The 23,774-nt window shown below is 43.1% G+C and overlaps 1 protein-coding gene and 1 pseudogene across 1 annotated transcript; one reads left to right on the forward strand and one right to left on the reverse strand.

The window, feature by feature from the left end:
• Nucleotides 1-1,494: 1,494 nt before the first annotated feature.
• Nucleotides 1,495-11,277, reverse strand: LOC131825562 (syncytin-1-like). Its single transcript, XM_059165036.1, has 3 exons — nucleotides 11,101-11,277; nucleotides 4,216-6,381; nucleotides 1,495-1,563 (listed from the first exon to the last, which is right to left on the reverse strand). The coding sequence occupies exons 2-3, from the start codon at nucleotides 5,881-5,883 to the stop codon at nucleotides 1,495-1,497; spliced, it is 1,737 nt and encodes a 578-aa protein (XP_059021019.1). The 5' UTR covers nucleotides 5,884-6,381; nucleotides 11,101-11,277.
• Nucleotides 11,278-14,558: 3,281 nt separating this feature from the next.
• LOC131825827 (transcription factor BTF3-like) lies at nucleotides 14,559-15,483 on the forward strand (annotated as a pseudogene).
• Nucleotides 15,484-23,774: the final 8,291 nt, after the last annotated feature.

Consider the following 23,774-nt stretch of genomic DNA (forward strand, 5'->3'; position numbering starts at 1 on the left):
TTGACTTCCAACAGTGGTGTTTTTAAATTCTGTTCCTTGAAACAATGTTAATAAATGTTCCTCATTAAAAGGCTCAGTAATGACATAGATTTAGTAAACATTAGATCATGTAATCCCCTAGGAATTTATTGTTCTTTGGATACTAATATTTCTGCTAGAGAGATCCCTGCTTAATTTTTTTTAAAACACAGCATGATAGGCAGAATAATCCTTTCCAATGATGTCCATGTTTCCAGAACCTATGTATATGTTGTTATATGGTGGGGGGAATTAAAGCTACAGATAAAATTAAGGTTACTTGTCAGTTTACCTTGAAATGAGATTTCCCTGGATTATTTGAATGGGGCCAATGTAATCACAAGTCTTTAAAAATGGAAGACAGAAATGGAAGAGTCAATTTTAGAGTCAGAGAAAGAATTGATTGGGCATTGCTGGCTCTGAAGATGGAAGGAGGTAAGTTTTAGAAGCTGGAAAAGCCAAGAAAATGATTCCTCCCTGGATCCTCCAAAAGGAACACAGTCCTGTTGATACTTTGAGTTTTACCCAAGGAAACCTGTTTTCACCTCTTACTGCCAGAATTGTAAAACACATAATAAATATGCGTTGTTTTAAGCCACCAAGTTTGTAGTAATTTATAACAGCAACCATAAGATACTAATACAGTGTTTTACAAAATCATATGACCATAGAATACTTAATATCTCCTAGATCTTGTATCCAAATTTGGAACAAAATTTGGGGAGGCTGATGGTCTCAGTCCATCGCCTTATTCTCTAAATTAGCCCTGTTCAATAGAGTTTCCTGCATTAATGGATATCATTTATACATGTGCTATGGTAACCACTAGCTACAAGTAGTTACTGAGCACCTCATTGTGGTTGGTGCAAGTGAAAAAGTGAAATTTAAATTTTATTTTATCATGATTAATTTAAATTTAAATAGCTACATGTCACTACTGGCTAATGTATTGGACAATACAGCTTTTTAAAAAAAAAATATTTATTTATTTGACAGAGAGAGACACAGCAAGAGAGGGAACACAAGCAGAGGGAGTGGGAGAGGGTGAAGCAGGCTTCTTGTTGAGCGGGGAACCCAATGCAGGGCTTAATCCCAGGACCCTGGGGTCATGACCTGAGCCAAAAGCAGGCGCTTAATGACTGAGTCACCCAGGCACCCCTGGACAATACAGTTTTAGATCAAAGTTTTCAGATTCAGTTGCTTATAAAAGCCAGTGTATATAAAAATGAGAAGCTTATGTAATATAAATAAGATAACAGTGAAAGACTTATGATGAATAACACTGACTCTTGGTCAGTGTTCTAGAGATTGACAATGGAGTGGAAGAAAGGTGTCCTTCAGAGGGTGTACCTTGGCCGTAAGGGAGAGAGCTACTCTGCTCCTGCCAGTTATAGCAATGAGGAAACAGTTATTATCAGAAGTAAATTTTCAAGAGAAGCTAGAAATTTGGGTTTTTATCTTAACTACTCAGATCCCTCAAAGTCTCAGATAAAAGCAAACATAACTATGAGGCACATCAGCTGGTAGACTTTTAGTTTCAATGCCCTGAAAAAGAATGATGCAGAAAGTTTTTCTTTATTTTAATTCTGAGGCCCTGGCCTAAGGAAGAGATGTGCTGTTGAGGAAGAGAGCTGTTGAGTACAGTGGTACAGAATGGGGCACTGCATAAGGACACATATATTGTGAGTCATCATTGACATTGCACAAATGAAGGATGCATACAATTATTTAGATAATCTTTTGGCAAATAGTGGTAAAGTAATTTGTTCTAATAAAGTCAGCACATTATGACAATTTTCCAGTAGATGGAAATAAATTACCTTGAAAACAATAATTTTTAAATTTATTTTTATATTGCTGTATTTGGGCAATATAAAATGTGGGCAACTCTGATAAGGTGAGGTTCAAAGGAGAATATCTAGGAAGGCCGCCTATCAGATAGAATTCACCTTTATGAATCTACTATTTATAAACTCTGAACTTTTTTTCTTACACATTCATTAAAAGAAAAGATCTGGGGGCACCTGGGTAACTTAGTTCATTAAGTGTCTGCCTTCGGCTCAGGTCATGATCCCAGGGTCCTGGGTTTGAGTCCTGTATCAGACTCCCTGCTCAGTGAAGAGCCTGCTTCTCCCTCTCCCTTTGCCCCTTCTCCTGCTTGTGCTCTTTCTTTCTCTCTTCATCCCCCCCCTCCTCAAATAAATACATAGAATCTTAAAAAAAAAAAATCTCAAACTTTCCCAAAGGATGCCAGACCAACTTATACCAGCTGAGTATTCCTGCCATGTTCTCTCAGAGAGTGCTCTGTTTTGCATATCGCTGCTCTTCATTGCATTATCTTTTTAAATTGATTTAAAAACCAATTCCTTCTCTTTATTTCCTTCTCTTTCTTCTTCCTTTTATGGTCCCAGTGCCTGCTAACAGAAAACTCACTTAGAATCTGCTCCATAGTTTCTTGTTGAAAGAATTTTTTTTTCTCTTGTATACCCTGTACAGGTATCCTTTTTCTTTCTAGCTCCACCTGTTTTCTTTTCTTTTTTTTTTTTTCCAATCCTTGTTTTTACCTCTCTCTGTCCTCTTTTGCCTCAGTTTCTCATTCTCTGCCTTCATCTCCCTGTCCTCACTTCTCTCACATTGTCTCTTTGTCACCTGCTGACTTGTTTCTGTCTCCCTCTCATTCACTTTCCTTTTTCTTTTCTCTCTCATTTCTCACTCTGCTCACTATTTCCAGTTCTGTCTTTGACTGTTCCTTCAAGTGGGGATTTGGAATCCAAAAAATTGAGACAGCAAAAGGTGTGACACATCAACCTTAATTTCCCAGTTGTTTCTTTATCTGGAAGTTTCAGGTTTTTCTTCTTTCCACGATGTGAAAACATCCTGGAGAATGAGTGACAGGTGCTTTCAAATATGAAAATCTTTCTCAAAAGCATCAGGGTGAAGCCACTTGAAAAATCATTGACCTTCAGCAACAGACATCTCCTGGTGGCAGCTTCCCTCTTCCTTTTCTTTATTTCTTTTATTTAGGAAACAAGCTGGAAGCATCAAGGTGGAATTTGCTGAAGCAAATGAGAATCAAATAGCTGCCTATTATAGTTTCCATGGAGTCCACTCTTGGGTCAGAAGAAGTGGTGAGCCCAGCATTCAGAGAGATTACTGTGCCTCTAACGTCACACCAACAGCACCAGAGAAAATAGTTCGGCCAAAGAGTTATAAAGGAAGAAAGGGAACTGGCTGTGCCTTGCTTTCTTTCTTGCATTGCTTTCAGAGGCTCAGTTGTGAAGAAGCAGAGCTGCCATTCTGCCTCAGACAGCCTACTTTGCTTTAAATTATTCTGGACTGGGTCACGTGGGCCAGTAACAGGTGTTCAAGTGAAAGGTTTTACTTAGTTTCTTTTTGCAATGATTCAGAAGCAGAATTATTTATTTATTTATTTACTTACTTACTTATTTATAGAAATATTTTTTAAAAGCCAAATTTCTTTATTTTCAATTAAGCACCTGTTATTCTGTGATCAAATCTATACTTGGTGGGCTCAGATGTATGGGTGACAGTGACATTAATAATTAGAAAGTCCCAGAGTCCCTTTTTTCCCGGTGAATTATGTAGTAATTGTAAGGTTTTTCCGACGAGATAAACACAACACCAGGCAAAGTGAGTGTAAGGCAAGGTTTATTAAAGGTTCTCTGCGGTGAAGTTTCAGGGCCCAGGTGAAGGGGAGCCGAGAAAGTTGCACCGGGAGGAGGTGGGCACCCTCGGGCGAGGTTCCGCAACTCTGGAAAGCAGAGTGGGGGAAGTCGCGCCCAAGGCAGGGAGGAGGGGGCTTTTAAGGGGTCTTGGGGAAAGCTCAGGGGTCTTTTGGCAAGTTTCCCTTATTTGGATATCCCTCCTGCTCATCGGGATCCCATTGGTCCACAGGAGCCCAGGGCGGGGGTCTCAGGTTCCTGCTTGGGCCTTTGCTCTCCTGTCCGAGCTCAGGTGGTGTGGCGGGAACTTTCGCCATCTTGGTCCTTTGTTCTCCTGTCCGAGCTCAGGTGGTGTGGCGGGAACTTTCGCCATCTTGGTCCTTTGTTCTCCTGTCCGAGTTCAGGTCTTGTGGCGGGAATTTTCGCCATCTTTGGTAGCCCTTCCTGCCAGCCCAACATTCCGACCTTTTGCTTAATATAATGGTGTCAGGGGCGTCGACTGGGTTCTGGCTACTTCCTGCTGACAGGGGGCGTCATCATAAGGGTAGTCGGAAGTGGGCAGGCGAGAGTAGGGCTGGAGGAGGAGTTGATTGACGGATACTCGGGCAAGTTCTTGTAGGCGACCCTGCAAGTACCGGAAAAGACAGGGAGCAACTGAGATTAGAAGGAGGATTATGCATACAGGTCCCGCCAGAGGGAGCAGCCAGGTTACCCAGTTGTAGGGGTCCAGGCCCCAAGAGGACGTGTCTCGCCGCCGTGCTTGGATCCGATCCCTGAGTTCTTTGATCTTGGAAGTAACTATACCTGATTGGTTAACAAAGTAACAACATTCTTCATTTAAGAATAGGCAGGTCCCCCCTTTTTCGGCGGTCAGAAGGTCTAAGGCCCGTCGGTTCTGTAGAGCTAAGGCTGCCAGGCTGGTGACCTGGGTCTGTAGGGCTGTGAGGGAGTCAGCAACCCGTTCCATATCATCATTCAGAGCTTGGGAGAGTTTGTAATAAAAGTCTATGGAGGTTCCTATCCCTGCTGTCCCAGTTGCCACCCCTATGGCTACCCCTGCCCCTATTATGAATGGGAGGAAGACGGCCCTTTCTTCACGGTGTTGGGGGAATAGGATGGATAGCAGCTGGGATTCAGAGTAAATGGTGGTAGAAGGAGATAATAGGATGAATATACAGCCCAGGGAGTCGTTAGTGGTCAGACAGCGATAGATTCCCTGAGGGCACGAGAGAAATATTCCCGAGGGAGTACAATACGGGAGGGAGGAGTTAGTGATGTTGGCAGCTGCCGTGGTGAGGGGGGAGGACACATTAATAATAGGTATGTTTTCCCCAATGGGGCCAATATGAACCGTGCTATTTGTGGTCGTGGAGTTGGGGAGTGGCCAATCCATAGGGAGGGGTATCCCTACAATGTTAGAACGTGTTGAAAAAGGGAAACAGATCCAGCAGTCACTGTCACCGTTTTTCGACACATTACGCCATAGGCTGTAACTAGAGTTCAGGAGGGCCACTGTCAGTTGTTCAGTGGTAGGGGATTTTTGGATGCTACCGAGATTAATGCCCTTATAGACCAGGTCGTTGGGGGGTTGGAGTCGTTTAGTCATGTCCCTGACTGCTGTTTTAATGTGCTCACGGCTAGCCTGGTCCTGGACCCCGCCCCCATCGGAGAGGCCGACCTGACCCAGATAGGTCCAGCACACTTTTCCAGACCTGGGGTAGATGTTGCAGGGGGCAATACCTCGTTTGGCTGTCACAAGGTCGGAGACCCAATAGGTTTTCTGGTCATACGTACAGGTTGTCGGTTCCTTTCCCCGGTAGCAGGTTGCAGGCATATAAGTAAAGGCTGAAAAATGGCGAGAAGTACCTGAACCCCTCATGCAGCTAGACTCACATGATTCCGCCTGGCTTGTCTGGATTAGAAGGAATATGAGAAGAGGCCCTAACCAAGCGGAGTTTGGTGGGGCCTGCCATCTGGGAGGTCCAATTAGTCTCTGTGGGTGCCCGCTTGAGATTGTTGATATGTACCCATGCAGAGTGCCCCAACAGTTTTGCAGCAGTTGGGGTGGTAAGGACAACTGTATAAGGCCCAGTCCACGGAGTTTGTAAGGAGTCTGGCCGCAAGCTTTTGAGGAGGACCTGGTCCCCAGGGGATAGATCTCGTATACCCCCTTCAGAAGCATGGTCGTTAGGGGCTGGAATGACAGTGTCAGCGTGAGCCCTTAAGAGAGCTCGGAGGAGAGTAAGATAAGGTAAATAGGATAAAAGAGGTGGGGAGATGGCCGGAAGGCTATGATTTATAAGAAAGGGCCGGCCGTATAGTAATTCGAATGGGCTTAAGCCCGAAGGCCCGCGGGGCGTAGCTCGGAGTCTGGTGAGAGCCAGGGGCAGAAGTGTGGGCCAGGAAAGACGGGTCTCTAGGGTAAGTTTGGTGAGTTGGGCTTTCAGCAGCCCGTTGGCCCTTTCTACCTTACCCGATGACTGTGGGTGGTATGGGATGTGAAGTTTCCAGGTTATGTTGAGGCTCTCCGCTACCTGCTGGGTTACACTGGAGATGAAGGCAGGTCCGTTGTCTGACTGGAGGGTCCGGGGCAATCCAAACCTCGGGATGATGTGCTCGATGAGTATTGTAGCCACTACATCTGCTGTTTCTCGAGCCGTAGGGTATGCCTCGATCCAACCTGTGAACGTATCAACCAAGGTTAATAGGTAGCGAAAGGTTTTATGGCGAGGCATATGAGTGAAGTCCAGTTGCCAGTCTTCCCCGGGCTGATGCCCTCGGAGCTGATGGTTAAGCCCGGGTCTGCGGATTCCTCCTTGTGAATTCACAGCGGAACAGGTTTTGCAAGCCCTGTGGACAACTTCAATTACTTTAGATAAGGAAGGATGATAGAACAATGGCTGAAGAAATTGGTGGAGAGCCTTTGGGCCAATATGGAGGGATCGGTGGATGTCAGTAATTAGGGTGTGCGCCAGATTGCCTGGCAGGGCAATCCTGTCCTGAATGTAGATCCACCCTTTATCTCCAATTTTTCCTCCCCGTGCCTGGAGGGCTTGTGTTTCCTCTGTAGAGTAGGAAGGCTGGTGAGGGGTGTTAAGAAAGAGGATAGGAGACACAGGGGTACTTAGGGCCGTTTGTCTGGCCACTGAGTCTGCCCTGTTGTTGCCTAGGGAGACCAGATCCCTGGTTGTTTGGTGGCCTCGGCAGTGGACAATTGCTACCTCAGTGGGCAGACTAAGGGCCTCAAGCAACTTGGCAATGAGGGGTCCATTAGCTATAGGGGTGCCCTTGGTAGTTAGGAACCCCCGTTCTTGCCAAAGAGCAGAGTGTGTGTGAGTTATGAGGTAGGCATATTTAGAGTCAGTGTAAATGGTGACTCGTTGTCCCTTCGACAGGTGTAATGCCCTGGTGAGAGCTACGAGTTCAGCCTTCTGGGAAGTGGTTCCGATTGGGAGGGGAGCTGTCTCTAATACCGCATCCATAGTGACTACAGCATAAGCAGCGTGCCTCTGGCCATCTGAGGCCAGGAGGGAGCTGCCATCTACGAAGAGCACGCGGTCAGGGTTGGATAGTGGTTGATCAGAGAGACCGGGATGGGGAGGAGTGAGGTCTTCTATAAGTTGTAGGCAGGAGTGAACAGGTTCCGGGGTGGGTGAGGGTATAGGTAGTAAAGTCGCGGGGTTTAAGCGGGGGGAGGTAGAGAGAGAGATATAAGAGTTTTCTAGAAATAGCAGATGGAATAGTTGAAGACGGGAAGGAGTCAGATGGGCCAGAGATCGGTGGCTAAGGAGGTCTGTGAGTCGGTGGGGAGAGTAGACCGTGATAGGCTGCCCTAAGGTAAGTTTAAGGGCCTCCTTTGTAAGAGAAGCGGCTGCCGCTAGGGCTCTGAGGCAAGGTTGCCATCCCCGGGCGGTGGCATCCAGTTGCTTGGATAGGTAGGCTATAGCCCTATGCGTAGGTCCCACCTGTTGTGTTAGGAGGCCGGTGGCAGAGCCGGAGCGCTCATCGGTGTAGAGATGGAACGGTTTAGAGATATCAGGTAGGGCTAAAACTGGCCTGGTGGTAAGGCGGTCTCTCAGCTTAAGGAATGACTGACAGATTGAAGTGGGATCAGTCAGGGGACCCTGGGGGGTCTCTTTAGCTGCCTGGTACAGAGGACGGGCCAGGATAGAGAAATTTGGAATCCAATGTCTAAAGAACTCGACCAACCCAAGAAAAGATAGTATCTCATCCGCCGTTTGGGGAGGTTGGAGTTCTTGGAGGAGTCTTATGCGGTCCCCAGTAAGGGACTTAGAAGTGGGAGTCAGGAGTATGCCCAGATAGGTAACCGAAGGGGCACACAATTGGGCTTTAGAGGGGGTGACTCGATATCCCTTGGCCCCCAGGAAATTAAGTAGGGTGGAAGTGTCGTCTTGGGAGACCGAGAGGGAGGGGCTACAGAGGAGGAGGTCATCCACATACTGTAGTAGAGTGCTGGCCTTAAGGGCGCACTGCTGTAAATCTGTAGTCAAGGCCTGGCCGAAAATGTGGGGGCTATCCCTGAACCCCTGGGGTAGGACAGTCCAAGTTAGTTGTCCAGAAACGTGTGTGTCGGGATCCTCCCAGGTGAAGGCAAAGAGAAAGTAAGAATCAGGGTGCAGGGGGATAGTGAAAAAGGCATCTTTTAGGTCCAGTACAGTGAAGTGAGAGGTGTTTGGAGGAATGCGAGACAATAGGGTGTAGGGGTTAGGAACAACTGGGTGGAGGGGGACCACGGCCTCATTAATAAGCCTAAGGTCTTGCACCAGTCGATAAGCCCCTGAGGGCTTGCGTACTGGGAGGATAGGGGTGTTACAGGGAGAACTGATGGGGATCAGGAGTCCCTGACGTTTAAGCCGTTCTATGATAGGTTTCAGGCCCCGGCGGTGGGCTAAGGAAATAGGAAACTGAGCTCGAGAGGGAAACTTAGAGTTATCCTTAAGCTGTACTTTAACCGGGGTAAGGTGGGAAGCGATGATGGGCTCAGAGATGTCCCACACCTGAGGGTCTACAGTAGGTAGGTCATCTGGAGCGGGGGTCGAGGGAGTGGAGAGGTGTAAGATGAGACGGGTTGAGGTGGAGGGAGGAGAAGAAGGTGAGAGACAGATAGTTGCCCTCAGTTTCCGGAGAATGTCCCTACCCAGTAGAGGGACCGGGCAGGAAGGAATGACTAGGAACGAGTGGGAGAAAGGGAACCCATCCAGGCTACAGGTAAGGGGAAGGGTCACCCTAGGGTTGGAGGAGGTCCCATCGATCCCCATAACAGTAATTGGTGAGGTTCGAGTAAGTCCCGAGTAGGAAGGCAGAACAGAGTAGGTAGCCCCCGTGTCCAGCAAAAAAGAGATGGACTTACCCGCTACCTGGAGCGTAACCCTGGGCTCGGCCTGGGTGAGAGGGGTGGCCGAGTCTGGGCTTCGTCAGTCGTCCTCCAATCCAAGCAGTTGAAAGGCCGGACTTACTGTCTCGGGGGGTCCCCCACGTTGAGGCGCCGAAGATACCCCGAGGTTAGGGCAGTCGGATTTCCAGTGGCCCATCAAATGGCATTGAGGGCAAGGCCGAGTTGGCGGCTTTGGATTGGGGCACTGGCGAGCCCAGTGTCCCTCGGCCCCGCATTTGAAACAGGTCCCCGGGGGGGTGCGGTTGGTTGCCCCTCTCTGCTGGCTCCCAGAGCCGGCCGGCCGCAGGGCTGCTACCAAGGCTTGGGTCTGCAACTGAACCTTTTGCTGGAGTCTGGCTTGTCGTTTAAGCTCAGCCGCCTCCTCACGGGAATTAAAAACCTTAAATGCCATTTTCACCAAGTCAGAAATGGGGGTCTGAGGGCCCTCCTCAGCCTTCTTTAACTTTTTTCGTATATCCGGCGCCGATTGAGAAATAAAATGAGTAGCCAGTACCGTGGCCCCCGCAGGGGAGGCAGGATCCAAGCGAGTGTACTGGGTTAAGGCCTCAGTCAATCGGTTAAGAAACATAGCGGGGTTTTCGTCAGGGGCCTGGACAATCTCCCTGATCTTGTCATAATTAACGGCCTTATTAGAAGCTGCCCGCATGCCAGCTATGAGACATTGGACCATGCGGTCGCGGCGCCGGCGGCCATCTTGGCCATCCTGATAATCCCAACCTGGTTCTACGGCTGGGACTGCCTGGGCCCCAACTGGCATGGCAGCATCAGTGAGATGGACCTGGTCTGCGTGCTCCCGGGCAGCAGCCTGGATGCGTTCCCTCTCCTCTGTGGTGAGGGTGGTGGTCTGGACCACATGTAAATCATGCCAGGTGAGGTCATAGGCTTGGGCCAGATATTGGAATTCTTTAATATAGTTATCAGGACTGGCCGAAAAGGGGCCCAAACGCTTCTCAATTTGGGAAAGGTCCTGTAGAGAGAAGGGCGCATGAACTCGAACAACTCCCTCAGCTCCAGCAACCTCCCTTAGGGGGCAGACTAACTCAGGGGAGGGTTTTCGAGCCCTAGTGCGGGTGGAGATGGGAGGGGAGGCTGGAGGGGATGTAGGGGAAGGTTCCGGGGGGGCCGCATCAGGAGCAGACTCAGGTTTTGGGGGTTGAGGGGATGAGACGGGAGTCGAGGTGGAAGGGGTGGAAAGGGTGGAGGGGGTGGAAGGGACCGAAAGGGGAGTGATTGGAGCGGCGGGAGGATTAGGGGGCGTAGGGAGAGAGGGGCCTTGGGGTGGGGGATCGCGATAAGGAGGAGGAGGCAGAGGAGCCGGGGCCCCTCTCGTCGGCGGGTGGGTAAAGCTCTCCGGAGGTTCAGAGAGGGGAGAATCAGAGAGGAGAGACGGGGAGGAGAGGTCCAGGTCTTTAGGAGCAGTGGGTGGCAGGGTAGGGGGAGGGGAGCGGGCCAGGAGGACCTGAGAGGTGGAGCAGTGAGAGCAGAGGGAGGGGCGAGAGCGCAGGGTCCAGAAAGCCTGGACATAAGGGACCTCGACCCATTTGCACTGGCGTTTGCAGAAGTTGCCTAGGTCCATGAGAATCTGATAGTCAAATGTGCCTTCCGGAGGCCACTGGGACCGATTGTCTAATTGGTATTGCGGCCAAGCGACGGTACAATAATGTATGAGACGTCGCCTACGCAAGTCCTGGTCCAGTTCCAGGGTCTTAAGATTGTCCAGCAGGCACCCTAGGGGTGTTTTAGAATCGAATTTGGATTGGGAGGTCCCCATGATTCGTTGCCAGGCAACCCGAGGGCTGGAGGAAGGCGTCCCCTCGTCCACCACTGGGTTGAGGAAAAACTGTATCGACTGCCGTAGAGGTAGGGACGTCTCCCAGCCTCTCGGAGTCACGGAGGTCACCTGGTGACCGGCGGGGTCGCCCTGACACGGCCGCGATTAAGGCAGGGCTTTCCGGAAGGGGGCGCAGAATCGGGGAAACTCACCACGGCTTCAGAAGTGGCGTTCGGAAAGGCAGGTCCAGTCCGGCTAGGGAAAGGAGAGAGCCTCCCCACTGGGGTGGGGGCTCAATCTCCTCCCGGGTTTCGGCACCAAATGTAAGGTTTTTCCGACGAGATAAACACAACACCAGGCAAAGTGAGTGTAAGGCAAGGTTTATTAAAGGTTCTCTGCGGTGAAGTTTCAGGGCCCAGGTGAAGGGGAGCCGAGAAAGTTGCACCGGGAGGAGGTGGGCACCCTCGGGCGAGGTTCCGCAACTCTGGAAAGCAGAGTGGGGGAAGTCGCGCCCAAGGCAGGGAGGAGGGGGCTTTTAAGGGGTCTTGGGGAAAGCTCAGGGGTCTTTTGGCAAGTTTCCCTTATTTGGATATCCCTCCTGCTCATCGGGATCCCATTGGTCCACAGGAGCCCAGGGCGGGGGTCTCAGGTTCCTGCTTGGGCCTTTGCTCTCCTGTCCGAGCTCAGGTGGTGTGGCGGGAACTTTCGCCATCTTGGTCCTTTGTTCTCCTGTCCGAGCTCAGGTGGTGTGGCGGGAACTTTCGCCATCTTGGTCCTTTGTTCTCCTGTCCGAGTTCAGGTCTTGTGGCGGGAATTTTCGCCATCTTTGGTAGCCCTTCCTGCCAGCCCAACAGTAATCAGCTAGTCATACCAACTGGACTTGATAGAAAGTTTGTTTTCAGGAGATGGGTAACACCAAAATCTTTTGCTTTTCTATATATTACAAAAGGAACCAGTTTATGGACCAGCTTTAGGACTTCTCATTTAAATCACAACTAAGTTCAACAAGAGCATCTTTCTGAAGCTGGTCCCCGATTTCCCTATAACCAGCCAAAATGACTTCTTTCATATGAGTGACTGACTTATTTCCCTTTTATATATACCACATCTTCTTTACCCATTTATCTTGAGCTGCTATTTGGCTATTGTAAATAATACTGCAAAAACAGGGATGCATATACCTATTTTTCCTCCATCACATATACATTTTTTTATATTGGACAAACTAAACTTTTTTTCTTCACTCTTAATTGTTTTGCAGTTTTATTCACATTCCAATTAGTTGACATATACTGTAATATTAGTTTCAGGTGTATGATATAGTGTTTAAACACTTCAATATAATATCCTGTGCTCATCACAACTGTACTCTTTAATCCCCATCACCTATTTACCCCATTCCCACCATCTACCTCCCCTCTGGTAACCATCAGTTTGTTCTCTATAGTTAAATGTCTATGTTTTGGTTTTTCTCTCTCTCTTTTTCCTTTTGGTCAATGTTTTATTTCTTAAATTTTACATATGAATGAAATCATATGGTATTTGTCTTTCCTTGATTGACTTATTTCATTAGCATTTACTCTCTAGCTCCATCCAAGTTGCAAATGGAAAGATTTCCCTCTTTTTTATGGCTGAGTAATATTCCATGATATATGTATACACACACACACACACATATGTATATGTATACACACACACACACACACACACACACACACACACACTTTATCTTGCTTGTCCATTCATCAGTCAGTGGACCTTTGGGCTACTTTCCCCTTTTCCATATTCTCATCAACACCCATTGTTTCTTGTGTTTTTGATTTTTGCCATGCTGACAGGTGTGAGGTGATAATTCTGTTTAGTTTTGATTTGCAAAACTGATGATGATAATGATGTTGAGCATCTTTTCATGTTGGCCATCTATGTCTTCTTTGAAAATATGTCTATTCATGTGTTCTGCCCATTTTTTCCCATTTTATTTTATTTTATTTCTTTTCAGTGTTCCAGCATTCATTGTTTATGCATCACGCCCAGTGCTCTGTGCAATACGTGCCCTCCATGATACCACCACCAGGCTCACCCAACCCCACACTCCCTCCCCTCCAAAACCCTCAGTTTGTTTCTCAGAGTCCACAGTCTCTCATGGTTTTTCTCCCCTTCTGATTTCCCCCAAATCACTTCTCTTCTCCATCTCCCAATATCTTCCATGTTATTCCTTATGCTCCATAAGTAAGTGAAACCATATGATACTTGGCTCTCTCTGCTTGACTTATTTCACTCAGCATAATCTCCTCAGTCCTGTCCATGTTGATACAAAAGTGGGATATTCATCCTTTCTGATGGAGGCAAAATACTCCATTGTATATATGGACCACATCTTCCGTATTCCTTCATCCATTGAAGGGCATCTTGGTTCTTTCTAGAGTTTGGTGACTGTAGCCATTGCCATTATGAACATTGGGGTACAAATGGCCCTTCTTTTCACTACATCAGTATCTTTGGGGTAAATACCCAGTAGTGCAAAAGCAGGATCATAGGGAAGCTCTCTTGTTCATTTCTTAAGGAATCTCTACACTGTTTTCCAAAGTGGCTGCAAGAACTTGCATTCCCACCAACAGTGTAAGAGGGTTCCCTTTCTTCACATCCTCTCCAACACATGTTGTTTACTGTCTGCCTATTTTTAATTGGATTATTCATTTTTGGAGTGTTGAGTTTTATAAGTTCTTCGTAGATTTTGGATACTAACCCTTTATCAGATATGACATTTGCAAATACCTTCTCCCATTCCGTAGGTTGCTTTTAGTTTTGTTGATTGTTTCCTTCACTGAGCAGAAGCTTTTTATTTTAATGTAGTCCCAATAGTTTATTTTTACCTTTGTTTTCCTTGCCTCAGGAGACATATCTAGAAAAAATTTCTGTTATGGCTGATGTCAGAGACATACTGCCTATTCTCTCTTCTAGGGTTTTTATGGTTTTAGGTCTCACATTTAAGTCCTTAATCCATTTTGAGTTTATTTTTGTGTATGGAGGACTTTTTTTTTTTTAAATTAAAACTTTTACTTTGACTTACAGTTGATTGAACAAAACTGAAGACTCAGTAGGGAAATACGTACGCTCTTCCTTGGTCTTTCTGCTTCAACCTCACTGGCCTTTTTTATTCTCCTGAATTCCTCACAGTCTTCCTGCTCTTTATTTTTCACAGAATGCTCCTTTTTATCGTCTTCAACTACTTCACTTCTACATGTCCCTCAGCTCTCCTTAGGTGTCACTCCCTTGGGAAAACATCACTGGTTTTCTGACTATTAGAACATTACAAAAACCTTCCAAATATGGGATTTCACCCATGTAGGAAATATACCTTTCCATGTATTTCTCCTGGTTGTGATTTAATATTTCTGTGACTATTTGATTAATATCTGTCTCTCCTACCAGTCTATATGCTCCAGAGATACAGGGACTGATTTGGATTACTTTCATCTAGTGTTTGGCAATGAGCTTACTACATGGTAAGGGTTCAATAAATATTTGTTGAGTGAGTAAATGGATGAATGAAAAACAGGACCAGAGCTTCCCCTTATGTGTGCACTTTATCTGGGTGCACCTGGTCTGTCTGAGAACCCCTAGGCACCAACCTTAATCCCCCTAGTGGTCTCCTTTCCACTCCAACGTGATGAAAGACACTATCAGGAACCAGGAGGAACTCACCAAACTGCAAGTACAAGTGCACATTTGTGGGAAAGGAACTACTCATGGAAAGAAGAAGGTGGTTCACAGAATGGCTAAAACAGATGACAAAAAACTTCAGTTCTCTGTCAGAGGCAGGCCCCTGGCCAGGGCGGCCTCTGCCATTAAAAGATGGTGCCTGGCTAGTTGCCAGGTTAGGATTGCCTCGTGAGACTAAGCAGAACGCCCAAAGAGGAAGTAAACAGCATTGGTTGCTAGCGAAGTTGTTCGTTTAGGTGCACAGCCTGATTCGCTCCCTCCTGTACCCTGCTCGCTGTTTGGTCATGTAAATGTATATAAGTGTGTAGACTTGCGGAAATAAAGAGAGAGAAGATACATCTGAACTGGGGCTTCTTGTCGTCCTTGCGGGTCGAGGGCGATAGTTCTCCTTAAAGAAGTTAGGAGTAAACAACACCTCTGATATTGAAGAAGTGCATATCTTCACAAACCAAGGAATAGAGATACACTTTAACAACCCAAAAGTTCAGGCATTGCTGGCCATGAACACTTTGACCATTACAGGTTATGCTGAGACAAGCAGCTGACAAAAATGCTACCCAGCATCTTCAACCAACTTGTTGCAGACAGTTCGACCAGTTTAAGAAGACTAGTGGAAGCTCTGCCCAAATAATCCGTGGGTGGAAAAGCCCCAGTTGCTACTGGAGAGAATGATGATGATAAAATTCCAGAACTTGTGGAGCATTTTGATGAGCCTTCCAAGAATGAAGCGAACTGAGTTGAGTCAGATTCGGAAGAAGATAAAACTTGAAGAAGTTCCTGGGAGCTGCTATTTTATATTATGACTGCCTTTCAAGATTTTATTCATGGGTCTGATAAAATCTAGATCTCTAATATTTTTAAGCCCAACCTCCTTGGACCCTGCAGCTCTTTTCAGTTTTTGCTTCTACACAATTTATTCTTTGAAACTAATTAAGCTGAGGAAACCTGGGAATAAAGTTTGAAACAAGATTGATAAAGTTCTTTGGCTAGGAAAAAGAGAAGAAAAAAAGAAAGACAGGACCATAGTCTGGCAATGTCATTATAGTGAATCAACTTAGCAAGAATCTTTGTTTGTTATTATTTAATAATTACAAGGGAAAATATAGCAAGTAGGTGTAGGCCAGTCAGGCCCAGAAATAGAGACCTCCTTGCAGTGGACATGCCAAGGGCCATTAAAGGTAACTCCCTGGAAGACAAAGGGAAGGGAGAGGTCCAGAAAAGGAAAGGTCAGTGACTCCTGTGAAATAAACTGAATTCCTACCCACTGATAGGCTCAAGCTGCTCCCACTTGAGAGCTTCTAAGCATCTAGAATTTTGTGTATCCAATGTGGATTTTGAAAAGAAAGCAATTATAGCATCTTGGAGTGCAAACCTCCAGGAGAAAGGCTCATAGTGAAAATGGATCAAAGTTTTATGAGGATGGTTCAAAATTTTCTTGCATTCTAAATTCAAGGGCTAATAAATGCAGATGAAAAATATCAGAGATTGTAATGGGAGAATGATGCAAAATCACAATGAAGTTATAAAATACTCCTAACAACAGTGTTGAGGTCAAATGTTCAGAGGCATCAAGAGGATGCAGAACTGTGGCCCTGATAGCTGCATCCTAATTAGACTGTTCTTGTAATAAAGTATTGAACAGAGAGGGAGTCTCCCTTCATTGTCAACTATATTCTGAGTTTGGTTTTTCAGTCTTCCTGTGGACTGTGTGATCTTCCTAATAACCTTTCTGACAACATTCCAAAAATTATTTTTTCTTTTTTTCCAGAATCAATTCATATTGTTTGCAAATAAGAAATCTTGTCCTATGAAATGTGGTAGAAAAGATAGGAAAAGACTCTGTTTCGTGGACTCCCTGAACAAACACCAGCCAAACCAAATGCAGTGACCTGCAATGGCCAGAGGTGGAAAAGTGGGGATGGAGGGAAAGTTGGGATGCTCTTGGCAGATCCGCAGAACTTCAACATGGAGAAATTCCACAACAAAGCCTTTGTGGTGCAAGGTTTCCTCTGTGGCATGGTAATTCTTTTGGAGATAAGTCTTCATGAATCCCAGTAGGTTGCTGGTGTGACAAAACTCCTGCTTTCCAAAGTTTGAAAGGATAATCTAACTCAGTGGTTTTTAGTGGGGATGGTTTTACCCCCCCCCCCCCCAGGAGACATTTGGCAATGTCTAGAGACATTTTTGATGTCACAACTAAGGGAGAGGGTTGCTACTGACATCTAGTGAGTAGAGGCCAAGGGAGTTACAGAACATCCTATACCACACAGGAAAGCCCCCCCATGACAGAGAATTATTTAGCCAAACATATATAGTCAATGTGTCACTATTGAGAATTCTGGTCTAAATAATGTGACCGAAACTCTTGCTTTTTAGGAAAGTTTTGTATTAGAAAAAAATCTTGTACTGGAAAATGTAAACTTCATATTTTGAGGTAGTATACAGAACTACATTATCCAGCAGAATAGAAATTAGCTATCAAGCACGTGAAATACGACTAGTCTGAATTGAGATATGCATATGTGAAATACATACTGGGTTTCTTAGTTTCAAAAAATGTGGAATATCTCATTATAATTAAAATATTCTTTACATGCTGAAATTATAGTTTTTAAATATTGAATAAAATAAAATAAGTCATTAAAATTAATTACTCCTGTTTCATTTTACATTTTAAAAAATGGGTTACTAGAAAATTTAAGTTACATATGTGGCTCATGTCATAATTCCATTGGACAGCTCTGGCTTAGAAAAGGAGAAGCCAATGAGTTAGAGATTTTGAACAGGAGATATTCTGCTTATTGGAAAAGAACAAAAGCAAAAAGAAATAATATTTCATTTATTCTTTAATTCCTGCACCCAGTAGACATTTTTTTAAAGTAGGCTCCATTCCCAGTGTGGGGCTTGAAATGATGACCCTGAGATCAAGTCCTGAACTGAGATCAAGAGTCAGATGCTTAACTGATTGAGCCACCCAGACACCCCCGGTAGACATTTTTGAACACACACTATGTGTTAGTTATTTGGCATACTAAAGATCAGTATCTCTTCTTTTGTGAAGAACTCATAGCCAAAGTCATAGTCATAAGTCAAAGAAGTCAGAGAGTTAATAAAAGAGATTGCAGAAAAAATTTGTATATTACTGTGTATATAAAGAGATGTGTGATTAGCTACCTAGGTAAGCCAGGGAACATAAAGAGGTGATGAGTTTTCATTAGGATCTGTCTTTTGACATCTTTGAGTATTATTGGTCTATTCCCTATTCTGGGACTTACCACATAGAATGTGATCTTTACCTCTTCTCTGCTAACATCGTGCCTAACTTGAGGTGAAAAGCTGAATCCTCCTGGGAGCATTGTACCCCAAAGTGATGCCTTGTGATTTTGAAATTTTTAAGGTGTTAATTTGTTGATCTCAATAGGTATTTCATAATAAAGTTCTTTCCATGGCTTCCCTGTCCTATCTCCTTTAAAGTACATGAAATACTAAAACAGAGGCACACAAATGTGCTTATTAAATGCAAGAATGACCATTCCAAAGGTCTCATTCAATTAAGTCCTACTTATAATTTTTTCTTGCATTATAGGATAATGCAATAACACATAGGTTCTGTATTAATTTCTTCACTAAAGGATCTAACTGTGTGCTCTGTTCACTCTGGCTCTTTGCACTTCTTGTTCCTTTTGTACTTTTCCACATTGCCCTTTGCATGGCTAACTCCTTTAGGCTTTAGGTTTCAGTTTCAATGCCATATTCTCTAGTAAGCCTTTTTTGACAATTGCCACAGTACAAGATTATGTTCTCCTTCTCCTAAAGCACTGTCTCCTGACAGAGTACTTCTCACAGTGTACTTTAATGCTGGTTCAGTGTTCCATCTTCTTCATTAGACTGTGAGCTCTAAATGGCTGTTTCTATATTTCATTTGTTTACTGTTATGTCCTTGGATTTCAGCCCCAAGTATGACACACAGTATTCTTTAGGTTGGATTCCCCAGAAGCAGTTACCAGGGTGAGGATTTGTGTGTAGATGATTTTATTAGAAAGGTTCCCAAGAGAAAGAGAGTTGGTGTTGGGGACTAGGGGTGGGGAGGTGGGCTAGGTTGGGAGGATGGGACAGGGAAAGGGCAGAAGCCCAGCAAAGGTGTAATTTCAGATGATGTCCCACTTGATAAATGGATGAAGTAAGCCTCATCCTGATCTCCATGAGAGCTCTAGAATCTTATATCTCCTATTTTTCCCAGCCCAAGTCAGGAGTTATCTTTCCACTAGTCAATCATTGGAAATGACCACTCTTGGGGCACATAAACTTGTAGGCCCTTCTGGTCCTCTGTCCTAGCAGGAAAAGCAGTCAAGTGACTCTCATAGCCCAAGAAAGTCTTATGAAGAGGGTAGCGAGGGCAGGCCATTAAAAGCAAAAGCATAGGTGTTGGAGTAGGGGTGCACAGAAAATGTAAAGGGAATCTGAGGGATCCAGATAGAGAAGAGACAATGTGTCCTCATAGTAAAAAAAAAAAAAAAAAAAAAAAAAAATTTGGATGAATAATTTAAAAATCTTTTTTTTAGACTGACTAGGAATAGCACAATTAATCCAAATACAAGCAGTTATGTGGATATCTATACTTACTATAATTGACAAAAGTAGCAAATATGGGATTGTGCCTTGATAATTTTGGAATTAAAGAAATTTGTATATCATTTTATACAATGATCAGCATTGTACATCATATACATCATATACATGATCAGCAATTGATTGATCTACCAGATTACAGTTTTAAGAAAAGCTTGGATGAACACATTAATTGTGAATCTATAATGTGTTTTTAAGGGGGAAGTTAGGGTCTTTCAAACATTTGTCTAATATTTTAGCTTATTTTAAAGAAAGAAGCTACAATGTTCATCTATAAATCTTCTCTTGATAATACAGTTATAGAACTATTATGTTTGCCAAACCAGTAGCTGAACCCATTATGGTTTAACTTGTAGCTATGACCAGTGTAGAAAATAACCCAGTATAGCAATACTCATAATTAAGACAATTGCAAAAGAAAAAAAATTTAAAAAAAAGTAAAGTGACATGGTATCTTACTTTGATCTCAGGGCTAAATAGAAAAACCTCCTGAATGAAATCTTAGATCAGTATTTTTAAATTTATATGGCAATTGTAATGCTTCCCTGAAATTTGTTATAGTGCTACACCTGGTATAGGGATCATTATGCATTATGAAAACAGTTCAGTGTCACTAGGATGCTTCTGATGGAAGTTTACGCTCCCAGGGTTTGTCTTTAAACCTGAGTGCATTGCAAAATATAAATCATGTGTGTTTACTACACAAAAAAGTCATAAGGGAATGACCAATGTAGTGGAGATTGTATAATGAATGATTTCAGATCAAGTACATGATTCTTCCTGTAGTAGGAATCTTATTTTTAACACTTTTCACTGTGCATTTAACTTTTCATATCAGCACTGTGCATGATTATTTAGAGCTGTCCTGACTCTTTATTTTCATTTTACTGCTTTAACAAAGTAAACTCTTTTTGGAAAATGGAATTTAAAATTGGTACAAATTAAGGGAAAGTAATTCCATCTGGGAGGAATCACCAACATCACCTCATATTTTGCCTTTACCTTTCTACTTCCTTGTTAATGAGCAAATAAACTACTTTATCAGAAGAGTGTTGGAGAACACATACTAATACATATTCCTTATTTTCTGGGATGTTCCATTAATATGGTCGTGGAGTAACATGGCCTATAATAAAACAGGAACATTTACTCACTCCGGGTAAAACTAATGTTATAGTTTTGTGTGAAAAAATATTAAAATTTGTGTATTTATAGCAATAAAGTAGTTCCTTAATTTTTTTTTTTTTTTTTAAAGATTTTATTTATTAATTTGACAGAGAGAAATCACAAGTAGACAGAGAGGCAGCCAGAGAGAGAGAGAGGGAAGCAGGCTCTCTGCCGAGCAGAGAGCCCGATGCGGGACTCGATCCCAGGACTCTGAGATCATGACCTGAGCCGAAGGCAGCGGCTTAACCCACTGAGCCACCCAGGCGCCCCTAGTAGTTCCTTAATTTTAAAAAAAAGGAATGATGAGGCAATATGAAAGAGGAGCATGTGTATAGAAAATGAACCAATAAAATTTTTTTAATGAACCAATAGATTTTTTTTTTTAAAGATTTTATTTATTTATTTGACAGAGAGAGATCACAATTAGGCAGAGAGGCAGGCAGAGAGAGAGAGAGAGGAGGAAGCAGGCTCCCTGCTGAGCAGAGAGCCCGATATGGGACTCCATCCCAGGATCCTGAGATCATGACCTGAGCCGAAGGCAGCGGCTTAACCCACTGAGCCACCCAGGCGCCCTGAACCAATAGATTTTAAAGATAATTCCAATCAATGAAACAAACTTTAGACTGCATGAAGGTAAAGAATTAGAGGAATGGAAAGGGGTTCTGGGTTATCCACTTTGAAAACAACAGAGAGAGAGATGGATATCAAATAGTAAACAGTTGAGAGCTATAGAAAGTGCTGATAACTTTCCATATATGCTTGCTAAGATTTCTGGAGGAAGAGAATGGAAAGAATTTTGGAGAAACAAGATTTGAAACACTAGTAGCAGTAACAAAGGCAGAGTACTCAGGATGGAATGGTAATACCTACTCATACTTGGTATTAAAACAGCAGAACACCAGGAGAAAATGAGATCCTCCTCCCAATCCACCTCCTCCTATTGCTCCCCCCCCTCCCCTAGGTATGGTGTTCAATGATTCATCAGTTGCATATAAGAAAAGGAGATTCTTAAAAGCTACCATAGAGAAAGTATAGACTACCTAGAATCAATTAATGAGAGAGCTGACTTCACATCATTAACAAGAGATGCCAAAAACGTTATTAATGGAATCCCTTCAAAATAGTGAGGCAAAATATCTGATATAAATTTACACTTTTATATCCAGCTAGATTATCATAAAAGAGGGAGAAGAATGTAGACAGACATTTAAGATATACAACCCTAGGAGAGTTTTCCAGCCATAGCCTCTCACTGAAAGAAATATTAAATTGTTTTCTTCAGAGGAGAAAGTTAAACCCTGAAGAGAATGAGATACAAGAAGTTACATATATGAGCACAGAAATTAAATATGAAATTTTGGTAGTAGCAATTAACTATTGGACATAATAATCCAGAAAAAAATTATGTGTGGATAAAAAGGAAAAGAGTAATATTCTAGGAAGCAATGACAACAGGGGCACATTGTTTTGTGTAGCCAAGTGAATTAGTATCTTCCAAATGGCCATAATGTAACAAAATCACTCATGTTAAAAAAATCCAGAGTACAAGAAACACCAACAGAGTTTAATGTCATAGAGTATGCAAAGTTCATTGAGATTGTTTCTGATTCCTTACTGCAACTTCCCTTTCAGTAACTACCTCTTGTTGAGTTTTGACATAGCATCAAATAGGAAAATCCACAAATATCTGAAAAGGCTATTAAAATATTCCCTCTTTCCAACTGCACATTTTTATAAAGGTTAATTTTTCTTCATATACTTTAGTCCAAAATATGCATAGCATTTGACTGAATGCTGAAGCTGGTTAAGAATCTAGCTGTGTCCTATGAGGCTGGACATTAAAAGGATGTGCAAAATTGTACATGCTACTCTTCTTCATTTTTTGTTTGTTTTAGGAAATACAGTTATTTTTTCATGAAATATGCTATTTATGCCAACTAACAAATACATTTTTAAATAAATTTATAAATTTTTTGAACATTTTTCAGTTTTAACTTCTAATAATATAGATATTGATATGTATAACCCACATGGACAAAGGTTTTGGATTTCCTTGATAATTTTATGTGTAAAGAAGTTAAGAATACACTGGGGGTGCAAAAGGACAATTCTAGCAGACCTCCTTTTTTATAATTGACTCAGTTTGCCATGACACACCCTTTTCTTGACTTTGTTCATGGCCTTAAAATAAGTTCCTAAATTTGAAGTCTTGATCCTGTAAAAGCTTCACTAAGTTTTCTCCAAATCCATAAACTTCACTGCCCTAAGCCAATCCCTTTTGGGAAATTACAGCTTGTGCAATTCAAAGTCCTCTCAGCCTTTCATGGAAGTGAAATAGTTCATTTCAGTGGTTGCATTTCCGTATGGTGTGAAATGATCCCTACATCAGACCCCTGCTGTGGGAGTCATTATCAACCTGGAAATGGAAAACAAAGCCAAAAATGGGGACAGATGTGACCTACCAAGAAAAAAAAAATTACATGAAAACTCAAACTTGAATTATTAAGGGATAGCTGTCTTTTGAAAGACCTAAATTTAAAATGAATACATACAGATCTCCTTTAGTACATATTTTTTTCTGGACAAGTAGATCCTTGCGTTCTGCTCAATTATTAACTAGAGAATCTTAAATCTAATGAATAGATGTCATAGTCTATGTGCTATTAAAATGGCTTCATATTTCTAAAATTATAATGTAAGTCAAGGGGATATTACTTGATTTACAGTAGTTAGATTGACAAGCAACTTTCTTTGAAAACTCCTTTCTGAGAAAAATGATCTAATTGTAAGACTTAGAATACAAACTTTATACAATGTCTTTAGCCATGGACTGTAATTTTAAGATGAGGCTGCTCAGAATGGCTTTTCTGGCCATTGAAATGATTTCTCACATATTGGAAATTTCATTAAACTATAAATTATGGAGGAAATGTAATGCCTTTTTCTTGAGAAATTAATTACTTGACTGACTACTCAGAAATATTATTAATGCTAATGACTGGCTAAAAGTCAAAATAATGAACCAAATTGTGGCAAAAGTCTATGCTTATGATTTACATTCTATCAAATTTATTTCTAATTAATTCAGGTACTGCATACTTAGACTTCCTATAAGCCCTAACTTTCAATTAAGGAGCTATTATTGTACAACTACAAAATTAATAACAATAGGTAGTATTGATTTGCTATATATGCAAGGTTCTACTCTAAGCACTTTATATTGTTCTATTTCATTCTTTCAATGAACACTGTGAAGTTTATACTCTTGTTATATTCTTTTTAGAGATAAAGAAGCAGGTTCTTACGTGTCCAGACACACAAAGTCAGTGAATTATAGTTATGATTACAACTAATATAAAAAAATTAA

The sequence above is a fragment of the Mustela lutreola genome, chromosome 2 (genome assembly GCF_030435805.1).
Source record: "Mustela lutreola isolate mMusLut2 chromosome 2, mMusLut2.pri, whole genome shotgun sequence".
Classification (NCBI taxonomy): domain Eukaryota; kingdom Metazoa; phylum Chordata; class Mammalia; order Carnivora; family Mustelidae; genus Mustela; species Mustela lutreola.

Bases quoted from the DNA above. Each gene is read 5' to 3' on its own strand.
- LOC131825562 (XM_059165036.1), bottom strand. From the start codon at position 5,883: ATGCTTCTGAAGGGGGTATACGAGATCTATCCCCTGGGGACCAGGTCC. The intron at 1,564-4,215 runs GTAGCCAGAACC...ATTCTTTTTCAG, and splicing joins ACGCCCCCTGTCAGCAGGAA to GGCATTGAAACTAAAAGTCT.